The sequence below is a fragment of the Panonychus citri genome, unplaced genomic scaffold (assembly GCF_014898815.1).
Source record: "Panonychus citri isolate SS breed McGregor unplaced genomic scaffold, ASM1489881v1 Contig00093, whole genome shotgun sequence".
Taxonomy (NCBI): Eukaryota; Metazoa; Arthropoda; class Arachnida; order Trombidiformes; family Tetranychidae; genus Panonychus; species Panonychus citri.
Genome location: NW_026515498.1, coordinates 189,760 through 212,773, shown reverse-complemented (window position 1 = coordinate 212,773; position 23,014 = coordinate 189,760). Strand labels below are relative to the sequence as shown.

Genomic DNA, 23,014 nt, shown 5'->3' with positions numbered 1-23,014 from the left:
AATCAGGAAAAGGATTGGTGATTTGTTGAAGATGAGGATGATTATAATGATGATGGAAGATGAAGATGAGGATGAATAGTCTCTCTCAATTGGAAATTGATTCAAAGTAGTAAGAAGATGATGAAGAAGAAAAAAAATCAAGGTAACTCTGTTGGGGAATCATTTGATTCACGGATTCATGCATTCAGACCTCATGCTGTTTAAAGGTAACATTGATTGTAGAGTTTACTTAATCATTGATGGTAACAATCAACTTAACAATAATAACAATCAGTTGATGAGGTAAACAAGGTTTTAGTTTATCATCATCATCATCATTCAGTATTAATCATCAATTTAATTATCTTAACTTAATAATAGATATCAATTTGTTTCAAAATTGGTCAAAAAATCAACAAATTTGTTTTTTTTAACTCACTCAAATGATTAACCTAAAAAAGTCAATTAAAATCAACAAACTGAGAGCAATTTGGGTTGAGTTGTCAAAAAAAAGATCACAACAATTAACTATGTTGTTATTGTATCAAATTATACAATAAAACTTAATCAATGGTAATAATAAGATGACCAATAAGCAGCAATGGTCAAGAAATAAATTGAGAAAATTGGAAAGGATCAATTGATGATTATAACATAGACACAAATGAAAGAAGAGAGAGAGAGAGAGAGAGAAAGGAAGACGGAAGATGATAAAGATGAAAAAGATAATGAAGATGGAGAGATGAAGACTAAGGTATAATCAGTTGATTTAGCTGCGAAAAAGGAAAAGGAAAGAATATAAATTTAAAAAGAAAAAGAGAGAAATAAAATGTTAACTTTTCGCTATACAATCATCTCCATCTCCATCTCCATCTTCATCTTCATCTTCATCTTCATCCTCATCTTCGACACCACCCTCATCATCACCATCATCCTTTTGTTGAAATTAAACCAACAGCAACGGTGACAACAAGACCAGCAACTGGACACAACAACAACAATTTCCCATTTCAATCACATTTTCAATTGTAAATTGCAATTGAAATTCACAATTCATACCTTTACCTATTATTATTATCAACAACATTATCATCATTGTTGTTGTTATTATTATTTGCTTGTGCTCACCACACACACAATATCTTCAGCCCTCAAGGCAAAAAGAAGATGAAGCAAAAAAAAGAGAAAAAGAAAGAAAAAAAATACAGAGAAAAGTGTTTTCTATCTGCTGATGTTGCCACCGGTTGTATTCATTTGATACTCTTGATCCATAGGTAAGAATCAACAAAAGAAAACCAGGTTTCTTAAACACACTTTCACCAATCATTTTATCATCATTCTCATCATCAAAAGGTATCATCATCATCAACTTCATCCTCGTCTTCAACCATCACACCAACCAAACCCCGAACCAAACTGAGCTTGTCAAAACCCGTCAGCGTTTTTTTGCCTTTTCCTCAAAATTTGAAGCAAAAAAAAACTATGGTTACCCTCACGTTCATTTCCAAGAAAACCGCCTCTTTCCTCATCATCCTCCCCATCATCTTAATCATCCTCATCATCTTCTTCTCTTTCTTTTTCCTCTTTCATTATCCTTCCTTTATCGTTTCAACTCGTTTACTATGAAATAAGATCAGTGAAAGAGAGAGAGAGGAAAAAACTTACATGGAAAACTTTTATTCAACTTTTCCAAGGTGAGATGATGATGTTTTCGTAACTTTATCTTCATCTTCATCATCATCATCTATTGTTATCATGAATTCATGGCTCTGATTTCCGATTATTGTTCAGTGTAAATTGTTATGTTTTATTAATTAGTTAAGGTGCGAGAAAAAAGTTTCACTAAATTAGTTTTCCTTTTCTTTTTCATTCGCATTCAGTATTTACCTGTGAGTTAATTTGTAGATTTTCATTGTAATCAATTTTAATTGTGCTCTAAATTAGTAAATTATTTACACCTATTTTCTAGTAATCAATTAACGTTGGTCATTAATTGGCATCTAGTGTTTCCCTTTGATCATTACAAGTTATTGATTACAAGTTAATTCAGTTTGATAATTACAATTAAACAAAAACTATTGGAAAAGTTAATCGATGTGATCAATCTTGATGATTGATTAAAATTAACAAAGAAAAAAAAATTAAATTGTTGATACAATTTAACTGAAAATTACCAAAGACAATAACCTTTCATAGTTAAACTGAATCAACAGAAAAACAATCAATACAGGATAGTTAATTGTAAACAATTAACTTTGTTATTAACATAATAGACAAAGTAAATTAACTCATAATAAACAGAAAAAAAAAATTATCTATTGATTATGAATGTTACAATTAACTAATTTACAATCAGTAGTTAGGACAAGTTAATATGAATCCGTCAAAATTTCATTGATCCAGTAAATTGTTAGAGGGTAAAAGTTAATTATTTAAATTGTTGTATAAGTTGAATGAAATTGTTGTTTTTTAACAGGAAATAATGATGATTGATTAATTTAATGAATTGAAACCCATGTAATAATTATCATATTTGGGTGAAAAACGAAACAGGAAACAGTTTCTGAATTAATCAAGTTAATTGTTACCACTGTAGTGAAGATTGAGAGGGATAAAGATCAACTTTAAACAGTGTTAATTAATTGAATTAAATCAATTGTCATTGGAAAAAGTTAATTGTTGATTCATTTGGCTTCGTATTTATTATTCAACATTTTCCTCTGTGGTTTCAATGTATATTTACATGGGCAATTCAATGAAAGGAGTTCATGTTGATATATATATATAATTTTCTTGAATATTAATCAAGTTCTGAGGAAAATTGTTATGATGATAATGAAGATGAAGGAAAATGAGCAAAGATGATGATGATGATGATGATGATGATGATAAAGTAAATTATCCTTTGCTAAATTGACCATGACCAAGACTGAATTATTTGCTTTTTTCCAATGAATTATTTGCATAAGGAAAAGTTCATAACAATTTCATCTTGTTCAGCACTTTAAACATGAAAAGTTTGTCTGTTTGATGATAATAACGATTATCAGACTGATTATGATCACCTAGCAATTAAAGTTGTGTCTCTAATTAAACCCTTAATCGTTTAAATTGTTCATAATAATATAAAGATAATCTTAATTTAAATTCTTGCAACGTTTGTTTATCTTTATTGAAACTTGTTCATCTCAGGTAATTTTCTTGATCCGGAATCTATTTACCATGAAGTTTAATTGTATCATTACCTTTAAAAGAAATGAGTATAAATTATTTGGTGATTAATTGTTAAATTTTTTCTTTATATACCTAAAATAGATGATGAGAAATTAATTCAATCGGATTATCTCAGATAATCTCAATTCTGATATTCTCTTGGCAGCTTTTGCTTTCTCTCAAGTGATTAACTTAAATTGCTGCTATTTAAAAGGTCAATGATTAGATTTAGATGATAAAAAGTGATTATCATCACCTACTCTTGATTTAATTACCATTGATTAGTATTGGCTAATTTAATTACCATTAATTCACTTGATTGTGTAGGTGAATTGTAGCATATACTGTATATAAATGTATTAACATACAATGTTGATTATGATAATGATGATGTAACATTGTATCACAATAACAACAATTAAGGGAAAAACAATTAACCATTAAGATTTGAAATGAGGTAAAAATAGTATTTAAATAATAATCATGATAATTACAGGACAATTTGAAACTGGATTAAAATGGTATTAATTTTAATTTGCAAATTCTTAAGGTTTAAATAACAATTATCATCACCATCACGGATTAATTGTCACCAATTATGACCCGACATCAACAATCAAGAGATAGATGAAGGAGAGTATGATGATTATAATTAGTGACAATTTACTTTAGTTAAATGTAATGGAAAATTGTTTTTTTTTTCATTTAATTGTTGATTAAAGGTTAACAAGGGTAAATGATTTACATACAAAATATTGACAATCAATTGTCACAATAAACAAAAAAAAAATAAAAAACTATCATCAACTTCCTGATTGGACAAATCAACAACAAAAAACAGTCACAAAATCAAAGTTAATCACAATTAGTTAACTAACAATTTACACGAGTAAAACTAAAGATTAGTTAACCTTGATTAAGGTCAAACCTTTTGATGTAATCAACACAATTATAATTATAATCAAATAATCACAATCAACTGAATGGTTAAGGTAAATATAATCAATGACGACGAATGTAAAAAAAATAGTCAATCGAGTAGCTTAACTAAAACCAACAATCAACAATAAAAGTAACAATAATCAACAGAATGACCTTGCCTCAAGCATCATCATCTATTTACATGTCAACCCACGCTAACCTCATCCTCATCATCATTCACCAACAATAGAAATGAACAGGTAAGTTTGAATAATAGAGAAGAGAAAATCAAAAGAGTGAGAGAGAGAGAGAGATGATGATGATGAAAAGAAACTGACCAGTAACAATAGGAAGAAAAGAGTCAGATTGATTGGTTTGTCTTCAATAATTTTCGTGCTCATGGTCAATTATCTGAGAAAGGAAGGAGAATTTTTTTTTCTCTTTTTTCGAACAATATTTTCTTTTCTCATCTGAGTGTTATACTCTTGATTCTCATGCAAAAATGAATTTGCATCATGTCTTATTATTATTAGAAAAAAAGGAGAATAGTAGGTGGAAGAGTGAAAGGTAATAATGAACAAAAGGTGATGATGATGATGATAAGCTACCGGTGAGTCTTGACCCCAGGTAAGAAATTGAAATAAAAAGAATAAGACAAAAAAACCATCTCATCTTCTTACATCTCTCTCTCTCTCTCTCTCTCTCTCTCTCTCTCGCTCTTTGTCTTTTCCCTGAGTCCAGAATTCAGCTAAGCCCACACAGAGTATAAGTAATAAGGTTCAATGGCGATACCATGTTGAGAATCTTTATCTTACCATTAATAATATTATTTATTATAAGATGATAATATTATGTAATATCAAACTGTGTGTGTGTCTGTTTGATTGTGTGAGTGAGTGTTGATGATCCTTCATGAGTTCATCATCATCATGATGAATGTCGTCTAAAATTCAATTGAATGGGTTTACAACATTACTGATGAAACATTGTTATTATATATATAAGTGAGTATTATATTAATAGGAATCAGTGTTATTTATTATCATCCTCATCATCATCATCATCAACAATTCAATATGCGTGGTGTTTACTCATTATAATTACGATAAGGATTAGGTTTGACCAGAACAGGTAAAAGTAACTGTTAGATAATTTTTCATATATTCACCTTGGGCCCACGAGGATGATAAAGGTCAATGGTCAGTATAAAATAAGATTAATTTAATAATTAAGAGTATGATTAAAGTTATTAATAGTAACATAATTTAAGAAACTGTAACTTAACCTAAGTAAATTGTATGAATTGGTTTAACCGATTGAAATTGTGAAACTTTATCATGTTAACTTTGTTTTTCCAGTTGATTGGTTTGTTGATATTTGTTACCTGTTGATGATGAAGATAAGGAGATGATGATGATGATGATGAAAACTACTTATTTTCACTTGTAAACACTTACTATTTGAAACTATCGTAGCATTACAATTGTAACCATATGGAAACCGAGGTCAAAGGGAAAACTAGATCAACCCAAAATGCTAAGCCAACTGTAAGTTAAACTATCCAAAGGTTTCCAAAGCTTAACTCATCCTTATCCTCATCTTCATCTTCATCTTCATCTTCATCATCCTCATCCTCATCATCTTTATATCTTCCTGCTGTGAAAAACTTTTGAACACATTGAATTCAAGGTTTTACACTCAAACCACTGACTGTTAAGTTAAATTGTTTCCCAATTGTTACCTTGATTGTTGATTGCTGGTAAATATGATGGTGAAAAAGTGATTCTGATTAACATTTGATTTGGTATCTTAAATGTAAATCATTTTAAATTGATTAATATGTAATCATGATTAAGAAATTGTGGAATCATTTTTTTTTTCAAACTTCCAATCTCATTTAATTTTATCATCTTAATCATAATTTTTTTTTCTGTTTTCAACATTCAACAATTTGATCTTGATTAATTAATTACAATTCAACTGGTTGATGATTAATATTAGACGATGATCAATGATCATTATCAATGATTATTGTCCAATAGATTGTGATTATTAATATTTAATTAACCTTGATAATGATATTTATATTATTTAAAAATTGTTGTTGTATTAATTAACTATTTGCTGTTAATTAATTAATTATTTTAAATAGAAACACAATAATCCAACTGATAATTAACTTTAATCCTCTTGTGACAATTAACATTTAATATGCATTAGATTGGTTGACCAGAAAACTGTTTGTTACCCTCATCCAACAATTAAAGTTAATTAATATCTTACTCTAATGATTTCTTCATGCTAATCACAATTAATTAATTAAATAATCTGAACACATACACTCACTTGATAATCCAACACAATCAACAAACCAACAATTATCAAGCAACAACAACAACAATTAACAGCAATCAAACATCACCACAAAAAAGCAATCAAACTTAAGCAACAAAAAAGAGTCAAGGTAAATCAATTAATTAATAAACTTTTAATAAACTTATAATTAACTCAAACAATCAAAGATAAATATTGATTATAATAATTGAAAGTGAAATTTAGGTCAATTAATGTATTAAAAAAAAAAGGTAAACATGAAAAGTTAACCACAATTAAGTTGATTGTTAATCATGATCACAATTAAAGTGAAAGTTGATTGGACAGATAAGCAGATAGGAAAAAAAATGTAATCAAAAAGTTGAAAAGCAAACAATCAACTAATTCAGTTCCAGCCTAACCCATGATGATAATCAGCCAAACAACAGTAAGAAAAAAAAAAGTTTGCAAATTTTTCGCGAAAAAAAATCAACATATAATCTTGTAACAATGTAACCTGAATCTCTGGTTACCTTTTGATGATGAACAGGTTTTAATCATCATCATAATCATTTCCATGATAATAATGATAATCCCTTATAAAGATGAGCCCAGGGCTTAGGGCGATGTTTTTTTTCCCAACGATATTACGTTACGTTGGTATTGTTGATACTTCGTTAGTAGTTTAACTTTCGTTGGGAGGAGTAGCGATTAGGTAAATATTAGGGTAACGATTGAAAGAGAAAAGAACAAAAATTTATCATCTTTCTTCCTCTTCCCCCGTTTCAAATTCATTGTTATCTCAATATTCAAAGAGGAACTTTCACTTTCTCTCTCTCTCCAGGTAAGCAAAAGGTAATCATCATCTTCTCTCTTTCTCTTCTTCGCCTTCTACTTGGCATCATTTCTCTTTCTTTTCTTCTGTCATCTTCAGTTCTCTTCTTAATAATTCATCTCTCTCTCTCTCTCTCTCTCCTCCCAAATGTTCATCATCAATCTCTTTCCCTCTCTCTCTCTCTCTCTCTTTCTTTCTTTCTCAGTGTCTTCTTTCTCACTCTACACGATTATTCATCCTTCTCACCATCATTTTCATCCTTATCATCCTCATCATCTTGTTCCCTGTCATTTAAAACCAAATGAAACCAGAAAATCTATCAACAGTCACCATTCAATTATTAACGATTTCAAATGATATAATAACAACTTATATCTATTACCTTTTGACAGCAATTAACTTGATCACATTTAGGTTGCAATCAGTTTTATCAACTAATTCAACATTATCTCAGATTATTAATAACATGAAACACTGAAGATAAAATCAAATAAATAGTAAAAAAAAATATGAAATCATAAATTTTTCTCATTCTCATCATCATTCAGATCCATAAGTGTTATCACCACTCAGGTAAGACAAAAGATGATGATGATGTTCATCATCATTAAAACTGAGACTAATTCAAAGCTCTGTGACCATTAATTAAAAAACAAAGTTAATCCTGATCATCATCATTAACCTAATCATGATTAACTTTCAATCCAATAAAAAAAAAATAATATTTAGCAGCAGAAAAAAAAAGTTATTCTGTTAACATTGGATAACAAGGTTAATGTTTATTAACCTAAAAGATGATCAAGTTAAATTAACTTGGATTTTAAGTTATTAGTTAGTTGATTAGTTGGTGGTTCCAATGGGCCAATGGGAAAACCATTTACACGCCTCATTGGCCTCACGGCCCTCGAAGTGATTTATCGTGACCACTCAAAAAAACTAAACTGGACAAATGATTATCGATATATTTTCATTACATCGGCCCAAAGGTAACTACTAACTGCTTCCAGTCGGTTAACAGTTGTTATCATCAGTTGATTCATTTGATTAAAGGTGAGATTAGCCAATGGTCACTCAAGTGAAAGGTCACAATTGGTCAGTTAAATTTAGTTTTTTCCCAAATGAATTAACTTAATTTGTGAGAAATTAATGTTCAAATCATCATCGTCATCCTTTTTTTCATAATCATTGAATTTACATGACAAAATTTTCACCATGACATTAATCAGTTGAGGTTCACTTTTTTTTGATTGATTGAAATCATCATCTTCTTAATCATAACAATCAACTTAATCATCTTGTTTACATTTTTCTCATTGTTATTACTGTTTTTTTTTCTTGTAACTTGTTGATTGTTTGTTTGATTGAATTGTTCCTGATGTTGATTACTTGATCACCATTTCTATTATTTTAGGAAATAAATTAAATTCAGTTTGATTATTTTCATTGATTGTTTTGGTGTAATTGTAATTTCATGAGGTTTAAATTAAACTTGTTAATTGTATTACAGTTTATGTATTACATTGATTGTTATCATGAAGCAATTGGGAAAAATAATTTTATTTTTTTGAGAAAAAAAAAGTTAATTAACTTCAATCTAAATAATGAGTTAACTAGTTACTAATTTTCACTGATAATTTATATTAAATTGTTGAGACTGATTGTTTTGAGACAATTAACAAAAAAAAAGGGGAACCAATTAAAGATTAAGATTAAGATTTTAACAAAGTGTTTGTAGATTGATTTGATTGTGATGAAGATGAAGATGAAGATATCGCTCTGAGGTAAATAATGATGATGATTATCATTTAGAATTGTAATAATTGGTTAAATAACTCAATTTCTGATTGAAAAAAGGCAACAATTTAAATTGCAATGAAATCAGTTGATAATCAACATTAAATTAAAGATTAACAAAAGCAGAGGAGGGCTGAGGGTTGGAGTGGGGTGGAAGAGTCAAAGTGGGAGTTGATGAGGATGAAGATGAAGATGAAGATGAAGATGGAGATGAAGATGACGGTAACAAAAGCAAAGGTAAACAAAAAATCGTGAGAAGATGAAAAGAGAAAAAAAAAAGTTTTTCTCTTGATTCTTTTTCCAGGTAAAAATAAAGGAACCAGTTGTATCTTTGGATTGATAATTTCCTGCGATATATTTGATTGCAAAGGGAGATAAATAATCAGATAAGACCTGAGGGAGATGAGGACGAGGATGAGGATAAAGATGAAGATGAGGATGAGTAGGATAGTAAATTGAAAAGGCTCCTAAATGAATCCCATCCAACGCACTTACAGGTAAGATGAATAATTTGTGTTCATTTGGTAAGAGATTTGCAAATGTCAACGTTTATTTTTTACCTTTAACAATTTAACTGTTTGTTAATTATACTTGACCAGCGGTAATGCAATTAAATTAATCTCGAAAAGGTTTTGCTGTAGTTTAAATAATCGGAAGGTCAGTGTCAAGGTTAGAGGTTAACTATGAATTCCTGTTTATAAAGATAATCATCATTTTGAAAGCCATGAGATAACCTTTAAGGTGAAATTGATAATATTAGAGTCATAAAATTTACAGGTAAATGTGAAAGAAAAGCAAAATAATCTCTTTCTCTTCCATCATCCTCATCATCTTCATCTTTTGAGAGAGAAAATTAAATGTCAGGTAAATTTGTCAATTTTTGAGTTACCTTTGGCTTCGTGTAATGGATCAGGTTATGACGCAGCATTTACCCAGGTCATTTAAGGTCATTAAATCGTTGAGATTGTTGTTGTTGTTATTATTATGTAGTTACAATTGTTATCCCTTGTTCAGTTTACTAATTGTAATTAGATGCAATCAAATTGAAGTAAAGGAAATGGAGGAAACAATTGAAAACAAAAATGAATTGTAATTACAATTGAATTAGTTGTTTTTTACAAAATCTCAGCCGTTTATTTTTCACTTAACTTTTTTTTTTGCATCTTCATCAATGCCAAGTGATTATCATGATGATTATGATGATAATTTGAACAATAATCAACTGCCGGCTCATGTTTTCATAATTGTAATGATGAGATAGATAGATGATCATCATCTTCAAACGATAATAGGTGTTAATTTGATGAGAAAGTAGCGAAACCTGAAAAAATAGAAACTCTTTCAATCCATCATAATTTGCTCTGAAGCAATCAACCCACCGTCCTCATGAATCTCATCTTATCTTCATCATCATCATCATGTTTCTATTTCTCTTTCTTTTCATCCATTCATCTTCCTTCACCTTCCACCTTCATCTTAATATGTATTACACTTTAAATCAGTAAATCACTGACATCAAATGTTGATTACTCGCTGTTGATGCTCTTCTTTTTTGTGAAGAAAAAGAAAAAAGAAAAAAGTAAAAGAAGAAAAAGAAAATGATGCTATGAAGATGATGATGATGATGATGATAAGATGATATCTTTGTGTGTTCTCAGCTGAAAGAGAAAAAGATGAGAATCGTTGAACAGAAACTCGAATTTTCTTCATTTTCTCTTCTCTTTTCTCTTCTTGTTACTCCAAATTCAAGCCAGGCTGTTGACCTTTTTTCAGGCTAAAGACTAACCCAAAAATTGAGATAAATGTAATGTGCCCATTGGATTGTAATGTCTATGTGAATATCCATGTTTCTTATGTATTACAAACTATGGATTCTTAGGAAAAATGTGAACACATATTTTTACATGTTTTCCTTCAGAGTGAAAGCAAAAAAGATGAGGATGGAGAGATGCTGATGATAATTAAGATGATGATGATGATGTTTTCTCAGTGAAAATAACAACAATAAAAAAAGTCCAAAGTCAAAGTAAAACTAATTTAAAGTTATATATATAATTTAGATTACATATTAACATTTCCATTGGTTTCCAAGTTAATGTGTTCAATATGAACCTTAACCAATTCACAATCAGCACAACAATTAAGACGTTGAACACATAATTATATCAACAATCAAAGATTAACCTTTAAACTTTGCCTTTAAAATTTATACTCTTTTTTTGTTCATCCGTAATCCTCAACAATTAACCTCCTTTTTATCATGTTAATAAAGTTTTCCATGTTTATTTGGACTCATATATTTACAATTACGGCTTTTAAATTGTTGATTAATTACTGCAATTAATTTTGCAATTGTTTATCTCTCATTTACTATTTTTCAAATAGAAAGCAAATTATTGCAATCAACTGATTAATCCTTTGCCTGTTAATTTTGTATATATGAGTTTTCATCCTTTGATTTTGATACATTTACAGTTATCATTATTATTATCATCGTCTATAAATTATCATGGATGATAAATGATGATGATACTTATGGTTGGTGTTGTTGTTGTAGTGATGGAGGAGGAAAAAGTGATCATCATGATTAAATATTGATTCAAGATACGATTACATGGAATCAGATTATTTGAATATTATCATCATGAGATTAATTTTCATATGAATTGTTGTTTATATCTGTGGGTCTTTGAGCAATCAGTCACTTGGAACAATTAATTTGTTGGTTAATTGTTCAACAATTAGCACAAACAAATGATTAACCGGATAAATGAGTAGACAGTTAATTGTATTAAATTTCAGGCTGATTAGTATTAAATTATAAAAATTGAACACTTGGCAATCATTTGATTGTGTTGTTGATTAAAATTAGCAACAAAATCTTGTCTAATTAAATTGTTTGAGTTCAATTCAATTGTTTATTATTATTTAATTATCTTGAACCGTTGATATTATTATGATTACATTTTGAAAGGAGAAATTAATTTGATCAGTGGTTTACAATTAGATTTAATTGTTGTAATCTAAACCTAAACTTATCTTAATTTATATTATATAATTAGCTTTCTATTAAATCAACAATTAAGGGAAAACAACAATTGTATTATAAGGATCAATGAGCTTGTACTTGGTTAACTGATTGTTAACAATTAACAACTAATATATAAAATAATTATAATTACATGATGTAATCATGATGATACTTCATGATCAGAAATCAATTGGTAATCAATAAATTGTCAAGTGTCAGAGTAATTGTCTTCCCTAATTGTGACTAGACGCACCTTTAACAATTAGTTAATTTCAATGGTATACAAACAAACTGTTCATTTAATGTAAACATTTAATTGCTATTAATTGTTACGATTAGTAATTTAAGTTTTTCTTAATTATTTCACCGTATCTCCAGTATATTATCAAGGAATTAATCAATTTTTTTGTTCAGCGAGTGGCGATAAATTCTGGAGATATGGTGACTGATTCAGTTTCCCTTGATTGTAATTAAATACTTGATTGTGGAAAAGAAAAAAAAATTAATCCTTTAACATGTGATAAAAAGGCACAACAATCAATTGAGACTTTGGTAATCAATACAATTAATAAATTATTTCCGTCAGCAAAAAATGAAATGAAATCTCAATTAACATTATAATCTTGATTAAATTATGAAAGCAAAGTCTCAGGTTGATAATTAATACACTTAATTATCAGATTATTCAACAATTTAATCATCAATGTCACTTGCGTAGTAGAAAAACGCACAATTAACAGACTCGGGAAATTAATTAATACAAATTATTAGTAAATCTTGTTTCATACTCATTACACATTAGCAACAATTAAGTCGTAAATAGTTAGTTAGTTAGTTGTTTACAATTGGAAAACAGTTTAAACTTAATAATCAATAAGATTAAAAAGTTTTTAATTGTTTTAAATTTACAAAAGTTTGTGTGTTCGTCGATTGTTAATTGTTGGCTAATTGTGATGACTTGGTTAACGTCAACCTCTTTACTATTTGGATTAAATGTTAATCCTAATCTGTGCTTATTTTTAACTGTAACTTTAATTGTCGCTGCTATTTATAAATTAACGTATTGGCATAGACTCGGAATACCAAATGACATTTCATCCCTATGGAACCGTTGGACTAAACCATTTCATGAATCAGATACTCAGGCTTATCGTAAATATGGCAGGATTGTTGGGTAAGTGCCGACAACAATCAACAAACAATTAGCTAGTTTGGTCTATTGAGCTTGTTGTTTTCGTTGATTCTAATAATATAAGAGAGCGAGAGAGAAAAAAAAACACAAAATTCTAATCATTTTGTTTGTCTTTCATTCTAATCAATCATTTCTATTTCAGTGGGTATGAACTCTTTCAGCCTGTTCTCATGTGTGGTGATGCTGAATTAGTTAAGGAAATTCTGGTAAAGAAGTTTAACTCTTTCCCTAACCATAGAGTAAGTGTTTAGATTTTGTCTTATGAAGATATTAATTGTAACCATCGATTGATATTCGAGTCGGAAAAGTAGATCGATAATCAATTGATTGATTTTTTTTTCGAGAGAGAAGAAAAACTTTTCTTTTAGATGATTTTCTCGATTTTATTTCTTCTTATTCTTTTTATTCTTTTTCTTCTTTTACCCAAGTTTTTCCGTGGAATCAATTCAATCGGTGGTAAAAGTATCTTCGTTCTTGAACATGAGCCTTGGAAGAGAGTTCGATCTATTTGTAGTCCAACTTTTACCACTTCAAAATTGAAAGCGATGCAAAATCAGATCACCGAAGCCGTTGATACATTAATCAACAATGTTAACGATGCTTGTGAGAATGGTCAGTCAATCGATGTGAAAACTTACCTTCTCTCATTTACACTGGACACTTTCTCGTCCTGTGCTTTCGGTGTGAAAATTGATTCACTTCGAGATCCAAACAATCCTTTAGTTGCCAACTCGAAAAAACTTTTCAACACTAATATTCAATGGTTATCATGGATCGCCTTCCAGTGTCCATCATTAGCGCCCATTGGATCGTTATTCAAATTGAGTATCTTTGACTATTCGGCTCTCATGTATTTCGCTCAGTTAATCAGTAGTCTCATCTCTAAGAGACAAGAATTGAAGGTTAACCGGATTGACTTTGTCTCACTACTTCAGGATGCAGAAATCGCTGATGAAGCCGAGCAATTAACTAAACGAAGTAAGTAAATTGTCTTATTATTCAGAGCAAAAATTCAAAGTTAATCGTTAACAATTTAAATTGGTACTTAAAATAACCTTCGATCCAGTCAATGATATCTAATCAATTGATCAACGAAAAGAGGAGAAAGAGAGAAATTGAAATTTTATCTACTAATTGTACTCCAATTTGATTAATCAATTGAAGTTGGATGAACAGTATATAAGTACAATTGAGATGGTTAATTAATTTCAACAATAATCAACCGGTAAAACTTTTGTCTTTTTATTGATTCATTTTTTTTGTTTCTCTCTCTCGCTAATTACAATCAAGAATTAACAGACGAAGAGATTGTTGATCAAGCATTAATTTTCCTAATTGCTGGTCATGATACAACGGCAACCACCCTGTCAATGTTACTATACACCTTAACCCAACACCCGGTTGTTCAACAGAAATTAATTGATGAACTATCAACAATTAGCGATGAAGATACAAATGATTGGGAAATTGTTAAATCATTGCCTTACCTTGATGCAGTTGTATCGGAAATCCTTCGGTTCTGTCCCCCTGTTCCCAGGGTGGAAAGACGTACCACCGAACCCTGTGAATTGGGTGGTGTTAAACTTGGGGCAGGCCAATTGATAACCATTCCCGTTCACGCGATGCACCATGATCCAGCCTACTTTCCCGACCCTGAACAATTTAAACCTGAAAGATGGTTACCCGAGAATCGGGACTCAATCAATTTATCCGCTTACCTGCCGTTCGCCTATGGGCCAAGAAGTTGCATCGGCATCAGATTTGCTTACATGGAGATTAAATTTTGCCTAATTAAATTATTACGATCATTTCGATTCGTCCAAAGCCATCAAACAAAGGTAATTAACTTTGACAATTAGTAGAAAAGAAGAGGAAAAAAGTTTCTTGTCACCTTAAAATTAACAAAATCCAATTACTTCCTAATCAATAACGTTAATCAATGTTAATCTGATTAAATTGTTTGTCAATTTTAATCCGATTATACAACTTTAAACACACACACAATCAACTTAATAACTTGATATCACGTTAATTGTTCAAACTGTTACATTGATAAAACTTTTCTTATTTTAATTTCCTCTCGTGATTTAAACTAATCACTTAGGATCAACTTGATTATTATCGAGGTCAATTGGTGACCACTGCCAAGGAGATTATACTTAAACCAGTTAAATTAACTAACAATTAACACGAAATGATGACAATCAAAAGCAAGAATTGGTTATTACCTGATTTTTTACCTGACATACTCAAAAGAGTCACAAGAGAAACAATTTAAAAACTGGAAACACAATTACAATTAAAAAGAAGCCATTGACAATTAATTTTACTTTATAACGCAATTTATTTTAATTAAATGTACAAGTAAAGCATTATCGTTAATTATATATATATAATAATTGTAATTAAATAAGTTTTTTGTTTTTATCGATAATTTTTTTCCAATGTTGCAATTGATGTCGAATTGTTTGAAAAAAGTTTAATTCTCATTCATTGTGGCGAGTAGTAGTAATGAACAAATGAACAAAATGGTTGACGATGATTTAATAGAGTAGGAACTTGACCCAGCGACTTTCCAGTCTAAAAAAAGAAAGAGAAGAGAACAATTAGAACCAAAATAGAAGAGAACAAAAAAGTTCGAAAAAGAGAGAAAAGTTTATAACTATTATATGATATTGATGGAAGAAGAAAAAAGATCAAAGACTTTCAAGTGTTCGTGTCATAGAAAAAAAAAGTAGTTTTGATGTAAGAAAATGTTAATATTTAAGAGTCGATCATTTTTTTTTTCTTCTTATAAGATTTCAAGCCTCTTTTTTCTAGTGTACCTTTTGTGTTACCTGAGATCTACCAAAGGTAAGAAAAAGTTGTGGCGGTGGTGATTAGAAAAGGTACCCGAATGTGTATCAAGAGGAGGGATGAGGGAGGGATATTGAGACTTGTCACTTTGTGATGGGATTACACAGCATTTTCTCAGGGAAAATTGTGCCAACATTTTTTTTTACATTGACCCTCAAGTTCATTTACAGGGTGGGGCCCACTCTTCATTCACTATCCCCGCTGTGACCTGACAGTTTGCCGAGTTTTTTTTACCTTCCATCACAAATACACATACATATTCATTCTGAATGGTTTTTTTACATCATTTTCTGTAACCATTACAATGATGATGATTATCATCATCATCAAGCATTACTAACTTTCTCTCTCATAATCAATCTCACTTGATTTCCTTTCTCTCTCTCTCTTTTCAGGAGTCATTGCATTTTCTTTTCTCTTTTCTTAAATACAGAAAGACACATTCATGATTACTCACGTTTTTAAATACTCTCTACATCTATGATATTATGGTGAAATGTTACATTGGATTAGAGGAGGGATAAAGATAAAGGAGATCTGAATGAGTGAGCGATTTTTTGAGATTCTAAATTTGATGAAGGATCAATTTGTTTGCAAAGGAGGAAAAAAAGTTACCTTAAATTAGGTGACCGTTTATTATTACATTATTATCACATTATTATGTAATAATATCATAATAATGATGATGATGATAATTGTTAGGGAAAAAGCATATGGTATTAATACGCTTTTGTGTTTGATTGTTGTTGTTGATGATTGTATTCAATCAAATTTGTGCATCTGACATCCCATAGATTATCCTCTCTCTCTCTCTCTTTCTACCTCTCTGTGGGTTTAGATTATGTTGATTGTTTAATAGATTGATTACCTTTCCTTTAACTGTTGTTGAGTTTGTTAAAATTAGATTTAATTCAAATTTAACTCGAGGTTAACCCAATATAATATCAATGTAATAGGAGGAAGATTAATACACGCAAAGGGGGAGGAAAATGATGTCGATGAGAGAGCAATGGTTTGAGTAAAGGATTAAAGATGAAGGAGGAGGAAGATGATAAGGATGACTCTCAATGGGGATGAGGATGGATGGGTAGGAGTGAGACAAAGATTGATAGGTACCGATGATGACAACAGGGTGTGGAAAGAGATGAATGAAAGAGAGAAAGAGAGAAAGAGAGAGAGAGAGAGAGAGAGAGAGAGAGAGAGAGAGAGAGAGAGAGAGAGAGAGGTGGGAGGAAAGAGACAGCAAAAGTAAGTAACATTGAGGGTGGATGATGGTGAAGAGATGAAGCAATAAGTATATGGGGACATTGACTTGGTGATTCAAAGATTCACAATCTTGATTGAAGTTTATCATAATCATCATCTCATCTCATTCATTAATTCATTGTCAAAGTCAATTTTATCAAAACTCTCCCTCTTCCTATGCATCATCATCATCAACATAATATTTATATAAACTCATCAATTCAAATTGCTTCAAAAATACAAACACTCAACCAATATAAATGCATATACATACACACGCACAGACAAATATTAATGTCTAATCCATTATCATTTTTCATATACTAACCATTGGTTAATAATAATCAATGATAATATTTATATATCAATAACAACTCCATGGGTTCTAATGCAAAATGAATACTAAGTTAACTACTTCAACTCAACTACTTGTACTAGTTCAATGTCCATGTAACTTTTTATGCTCTTTTTTGTGATCGCTCTCTCTCTTTCTCTCTCTCCTTCATTATCTTCCTCTTACTCATCATCATCTTCGTTTTTCCATTTAGATCAATAGTTACAAAGCGCATTTCCTGCACAATCTTTGTAGTATCAAACAAACACGCAATCACAATTGTCCATCATTATTCATTATCATCCTCATCATCTTTGGGTATCCTCATCCAGTAAATACAATAAAAATCATTAGGATGATAAAACTAAAAACAGTAAAGATGAGGAATGATGATAGTAAGTATTCAGTAATCAAATGAACTGGAAAAGAGAGAGAGAGAGTAAGAGAAATACTCTAGATGATGATAAACAATAATAATAAATAATAATAACCAAGAAGATAAGATGATCATCATGCCAATGAATGATGAGAGGATCATGATGATAATACGGAAAAAGAAATGAAAAAGTTGAAAAAAAAAGTTGAAAGATTAAGATTGAGATCAAGGGGATAGTTTGGCCTAAAAAAGAAAATGATTAACTAATCAGTTACATTGTTTTTTCTTGATTTGATTTGATTGTTACACGTTGAGAGATTAAGTTAGCTGGTAATCTTGTTGCTGTTGGATTCAGTTTTCAAGGAAGCTCAAAAGTTAATCCTTGTAACTGTAAAAAACGATCCAGGTTAATACATATAATTTATCAGAAATTATTTATTATTATTATTGTTTCATTCAAAATAATAAATAAAGATTATCAATTGTGATTAAACATAAAATTCAATATAAAATCAAAGTAAAAGGTAAGATGATAAACAAGAAACAGAAACAACAACAACAAGATGAGATAATCAAAAGCGATTGAGTTAAAATCATGAAAAATCATGTTGAAAGGTAATTGTTAATATCCGCGCCCATCCAATGATATTAAATGTTTTTCCTGATCATTATAATGATAATAATATACTGAATGGTTAACTGAATTTATTGATGTCATTAAAAATGGTAAATTAAGTTAATCGATGTTGATTGTAAGGTAGAGAAACTATTTTACCTTTAGTAATGATGTAACATTGAAAATAAATATCAAATGAATGAATCAGTTTTAAGATAATCAATAGAAACAATCAAGAGAAGAAGAAAAAAAATGAAATGATTAACACGATTACTGATAATTTAACATGTTAATGGTTCATGTGTCTGGCTATAATGAAATATATCATCATTTCAAATGAGTAACTGGACAGTGGGACCATCAATTATATAGCCACTAGGCCGATGGACTCGATTGAGATGATGATAAAGAAGAGAGAGAGAGTGAGGTCAGTGAGATGGACATTATTGTTATGCTATAATCATTATCGTTATTATGAAAATAATAAGAGAGAAAAGTAAGATAAAAACCACCCACCGCGTCCATTTTGCCTCCACTACCCACCATCAACAACGGGCCTCACCACACATACACTCACATTCATTTATAAACATAGACAAATAGTTATCATCATCATCATTATTATCTTCATCATCATCTGTATAAGTTGGAAAAAAACACCTAGAGATGAATAAGCAAAGAAAATGGAATCGCCTCTGTAGGGCAAAAACTCTTAGTTGAAACCATTTAAACAATTAACTAGTACAATCTAATTAAATCTATAACCAAGTAATCAAGTAAAATGCCCAACCCAATATCTTTAGCATTAATACCCAGCCCTTGACACTATCGAAACCAAATAACAACCTGTTCGAGAGTTCGAGCAGTTTTTTGTTCTGACTTCTAATTTCCACTTTCTTTCAATTAATCTTCTCGCATCATCTCACTGTTTATCGTTCTTTACCTTCATCATCTTTCCCTCTCTCTCTCTCTCTTTCTCTCTATTTTTCTAATACAATGTTTATCTTTTTAGTTTCTTGTTTTCATCTTTACTCAGGTTTCTCTCGCTCTCTCAGTAAATTTACCTCCTGGTGTCACCTTCATCAGTTGATCGCCCTAGACCAAGAGAGAGAGAGAGTGTCTGGTAGAGTGAACAACCAGGAGGAAAATAGTGAGAACATAATAACAGTGGAAAGAGAGAGAGACAGAGATAGAGACAGAGAGCAAAGGAGGAGGGTGGGCTAGAGAGGAGGAAGAAGGAGGAAAGGAGGAGGAGGGAAAAAAGTGAGATATGTCAATGGTGAACAGGCACAGACTCAAAAAGGACTATCAAGACAGTGAGTGTAAAAAAAGGGACAATCTAATCAATACTTTGACTCTCATGTCAAAATTAAAATCAAGAAAAATGGGTGTTACCCACCGTCACCTTCCCTCATACCACCACCATAGATAATAATTGCATTAAATTGCTTGGAATGATAATAAACACCTCGAAATTTGATCGCAATTTTTGTTTTCTCGCCTTAAAATTATTATAAATCTCAACTTACGTTCTTTAGCTCCATCAGCAGTAATTGAATATATTTCGCTACCCTCACTTCGTCCATATTTATTTTCAGCGTAAACTCTGACCTCGTATGTTTTACGATCCATATTCTGTAAAATGTATTTCAAATTGTAAGAAGGACCATTGACATTGTTCGGGTCAATTTCCGTTGTATTCCAATCTGAAAAGCTTTCCGTATCCTATTGGAACAATTTTCCACAGGTAAAAAAGAAAAACACAATTTCAATTGTGTTGATTTAGTTGATGATAATGTGAGAGAAGCACAATAACAATAATATAACACATATCACAAAACGAGAGCACAAAGATAAACAATAAACACCAAGGTGGGAGGAAGAAGATCCAAATGTTGATGTTGATGTTGATGATGATGATGATTCCAATTAAAAAGATGATGAAAAAAAAAGTAGAAAAAGAGAAACAAAAATTAAGTTAAAAAAAAAGTGAAAACAAACAAAAAGATCAACATAACAAATAATTGACGAAGCTTTAAATCAGCATGATATTAATGTCACACTGTGTTAATGACCACGCCTTAGTTTAGCTTGTATTGTGTAATTTTTGTTCATTTGGACATGAGAGACACAATTGTACATAAACTCGGACTTATAAATGTAAATGTAAACAATTAACTGTAAATACGATCGGTTTATCAACGTACCTTTGTGTATCTGTAAGTGACTAAAACTTTTGTTATTGGTGAATAGGAGGTAACTTGATATTTTAATTCAAATTCATCTCCTGAAGTGGGAAAATCAGCATCCGAATTGAGAATAATTGGTCTTGATGGTCGACCCGAAACTTCAATATCAGCTCTTTTTTTACCAAATTTATTGAAACCATAACAAGAATATTTACCAAAATCATTCTCATCACGAATACTTAACGTTGAAACGTATTCTTTATTGTCACCCGGTTTACTGGGTAACCGATTTCCTCGTGAATTTTCAAAATAAACATTAGGTGTTGGATTACCATAGACTCTACAGCGAAGTTTAATTTCTTGTCCAATTCCGGTGTAAACATGAGGCTCAGGCAGTTCGATTTCTGGTTCCTCTGTTAGAAATGAGAAATCACCATGAATTAGATTGATGGGTAATATGAGAGAGAAAGAGAAAAGAGAAAGGCAATCGTTAAGGGAATAAAAGAAAACAACATGAGAGAGTAAGAAAGAGAGAGAGAGAGAGAGAGAGAGAGAGAGAGAGAGAGAGACGGTGGGAGAAAGGAGAAAGGTGGGAAAAGTGTGGAAAACATGTTTGAATGAAGAAAATGAAGACAAACCTTCAACAACCACCTCGAAATCAGCATGATTATCACTACCATAGAAGGAAAAAGCTGAACACCGATATCGACCAGAATCTAATCGTCCAACATTGGGTATGGTCAATGTTTCCTGATTTGTTGCACTAACAGTAAGTTTACTGTCTAATTTTTCCCATTTAATGTCAGGCTTAGGATCAACGGTTGATTTACATGTTAACTTTAACGTTTGACCTTGACCAATGGTAATATTACCAGTCGCAGGTTCTTTCATTATTTGAGGACGGCCATTGACGAAAAACGTATGATTCACAGAGATCTCTTTATCGGTTGAAACCTTACACGTATAAATCCCCGAATCGGTTTGCTTAACATTTTTAATCACTAAATTAGTACCATCAAGGTAAACCCGATCATCTTGGAGAAAACGATAAGAACCAAAAAAAAGTTGAGTAACATTTGAGCCTTTTTTACTTCCCCAAGTAACTGAGAGAGAACCTAAATCATCAACTTCACAAGGGAATGTTATTGTATCACCTTCATTGGCAGCTAAGGTGAGGGCTTTAGATTTAATCTTTGGATGATTTTTGGCAATTTCCTCAGTTTCACTTCCATCCGAGGCATAATGATCATTATTTATATTATTTGGATAACCATTGATAGAAACAAATTGTTCACTAAAAAGACAAACAAATATCACAAATATAATCTTCATCATGGTTTGGATGGATGGATAGGATAAAAATTATCTCTCTCTCTCTCTATCTGGATTATGATGATTTTTTATACTTTGTCAGAAATTTGTTAGGCTTTTGGTTAAGTTAATAAATTTATTATCAACGACATTTGATGAGATGGTTAACCAACTTCTAGAAAAAATTAAGAAAACACTTTTATCGTCATATCATCAACTTCAAGGATGAAAATGATTGAGAAAAATAAAATCAACTCTAAACTTCCCTTAGTTATCACGTTCGCCACTAGAGGGAACTTATTTTCTATTTGTAGTTCCATCTGGTGATCGATAATATAACTAAACTTTTTTTTTCGTCAAAAAGTTGATTTATTTTCGTGACGATTAATTAACTTTTCTCAATTTGATTGTTTTGTTTATCAACAATTCAATATATTGGATTGATTAATTAAATTGGATATTTATTCAGTTTTCAATTGGGTGATTTTCAATTGTTTATGTTTTTGTGGTTACTTTTTATCTTTTAATTGTAATATTAATTGGAAAATAATAATTAGTGTTTGCATTTTGATAACCTGATTGTTTTTTGTTTTGTTTTGATTAATTCATTTAATTGTGGAGAATTAATTTTTCTTCAATTATTTATAAACACGATTTTTATATTAACTTTTTTGTTTCTTCAGGGTTAATTGTTGATAGGGTGATTAGATGATTTAATAATCATTGATTACAATCAATTATTGACATTATCTGTTTTAATTGAAGAAAATTGTAAAGATTAATCAATCTAATTGGATAATTTGATTGTT

At 30.4% G+C, this 23,014-nt stretch overlaps 2 protein-coding genes across 2 annotated transcripts; one reads left to right on the top strand and one right to left on the bottom strand.

The window, feature by feature from the left end:
• The first annotated feature begins 12,865 nt into the window (after positions 1-12,865).
• Positions 12,866-15,712, top strand: LOC128387772 (cytochrome P450 3A8-like). Its single transcript, XM_053347035.1, has 5 exons — positions 12,866-13,260; positions 13,421-13,517; positions 13,707-14,256; positions 14,569-15,116; positions 15,383-15,712. Exons 1-5 carry the CDS (start codon positions 13,040-13,042, stop codon positions 15,464-15,466), a joined length of 1,500 nt encoding a protein of 499 aa, XP_053203010.1. The 5' UTR covers positions 12,866-13,039; the 3' UTR covers positions 15,467-15,712.
• On the bottom strand, positions 15,599-22,438 carry LOC128387773 (protein amalgam-like). Its single transcript, XM_053347036.1, has 4 exons — positions 21,533-22,438; positions 20,913-21,307; positions 20,235-20,430; positions 15,599-15,858 (listed from the first exon to the last, which is right to left on the bottom strand). Exons 1-4 carry the CDS (start codon positions 22,227-22,229, stop codon positions 15,758-15,760), a joined length of 1,389 nt encoding a protein of 462 aa, XP_053203011.1. The 5' UTR covers positions 22,230-22,438; the 3' UTR covers positions 15,599-15,757.
• Between the last annotated feature and the right edge of the window lie 576 nt (positions 22,439-23,014).

Bases quoted from the DNA above. Each gene is read 5' to 3' on its own strand.
- LOC128387772 (XM_053347035.1), top strand. From the start codon at position 13,040: ATGACTTGGTTAACGTCAACCTCTTTACTATTTGGATTAAATGTTAAT. The intron at 13,261-13,420 runs GTAAGTGCCGAC...TTTCTATTTCAG, and splicing joins AAATATGGCAGGATTGTTGG to TGGGTATGAACTCTTTCAGC. The intron at 14,257-14,568 runs GTAAGTAAATTG...ATTACAATCAAG, and splicing joins CGAGCAATTAACTAAACGAA to AATTAACAGACGAAGAGATT.
- LOC128387773 (XM_053347036.1), bottom strand. From the start codon at position 22,229: ATGATGAAGATTATATTTGTGATATTTGTTTGTCTTTTTAGTGAACAA. The intron at 21,308-21,532 runs GTTTGTCTTCAT...CATTTCTAACAG, and splicing joins TTTCGAGGTGGTTGTTGAAG to AGGAACCAGAAATCGAACTG. The intron at 15,859-20,234 runs GTAAGTTGAGAT...TTCTTTTTTTAG, and splicing joins TGCTGATGGAGCTAAAGAAC to ACTGGAAAGTCGCTGGGTCA.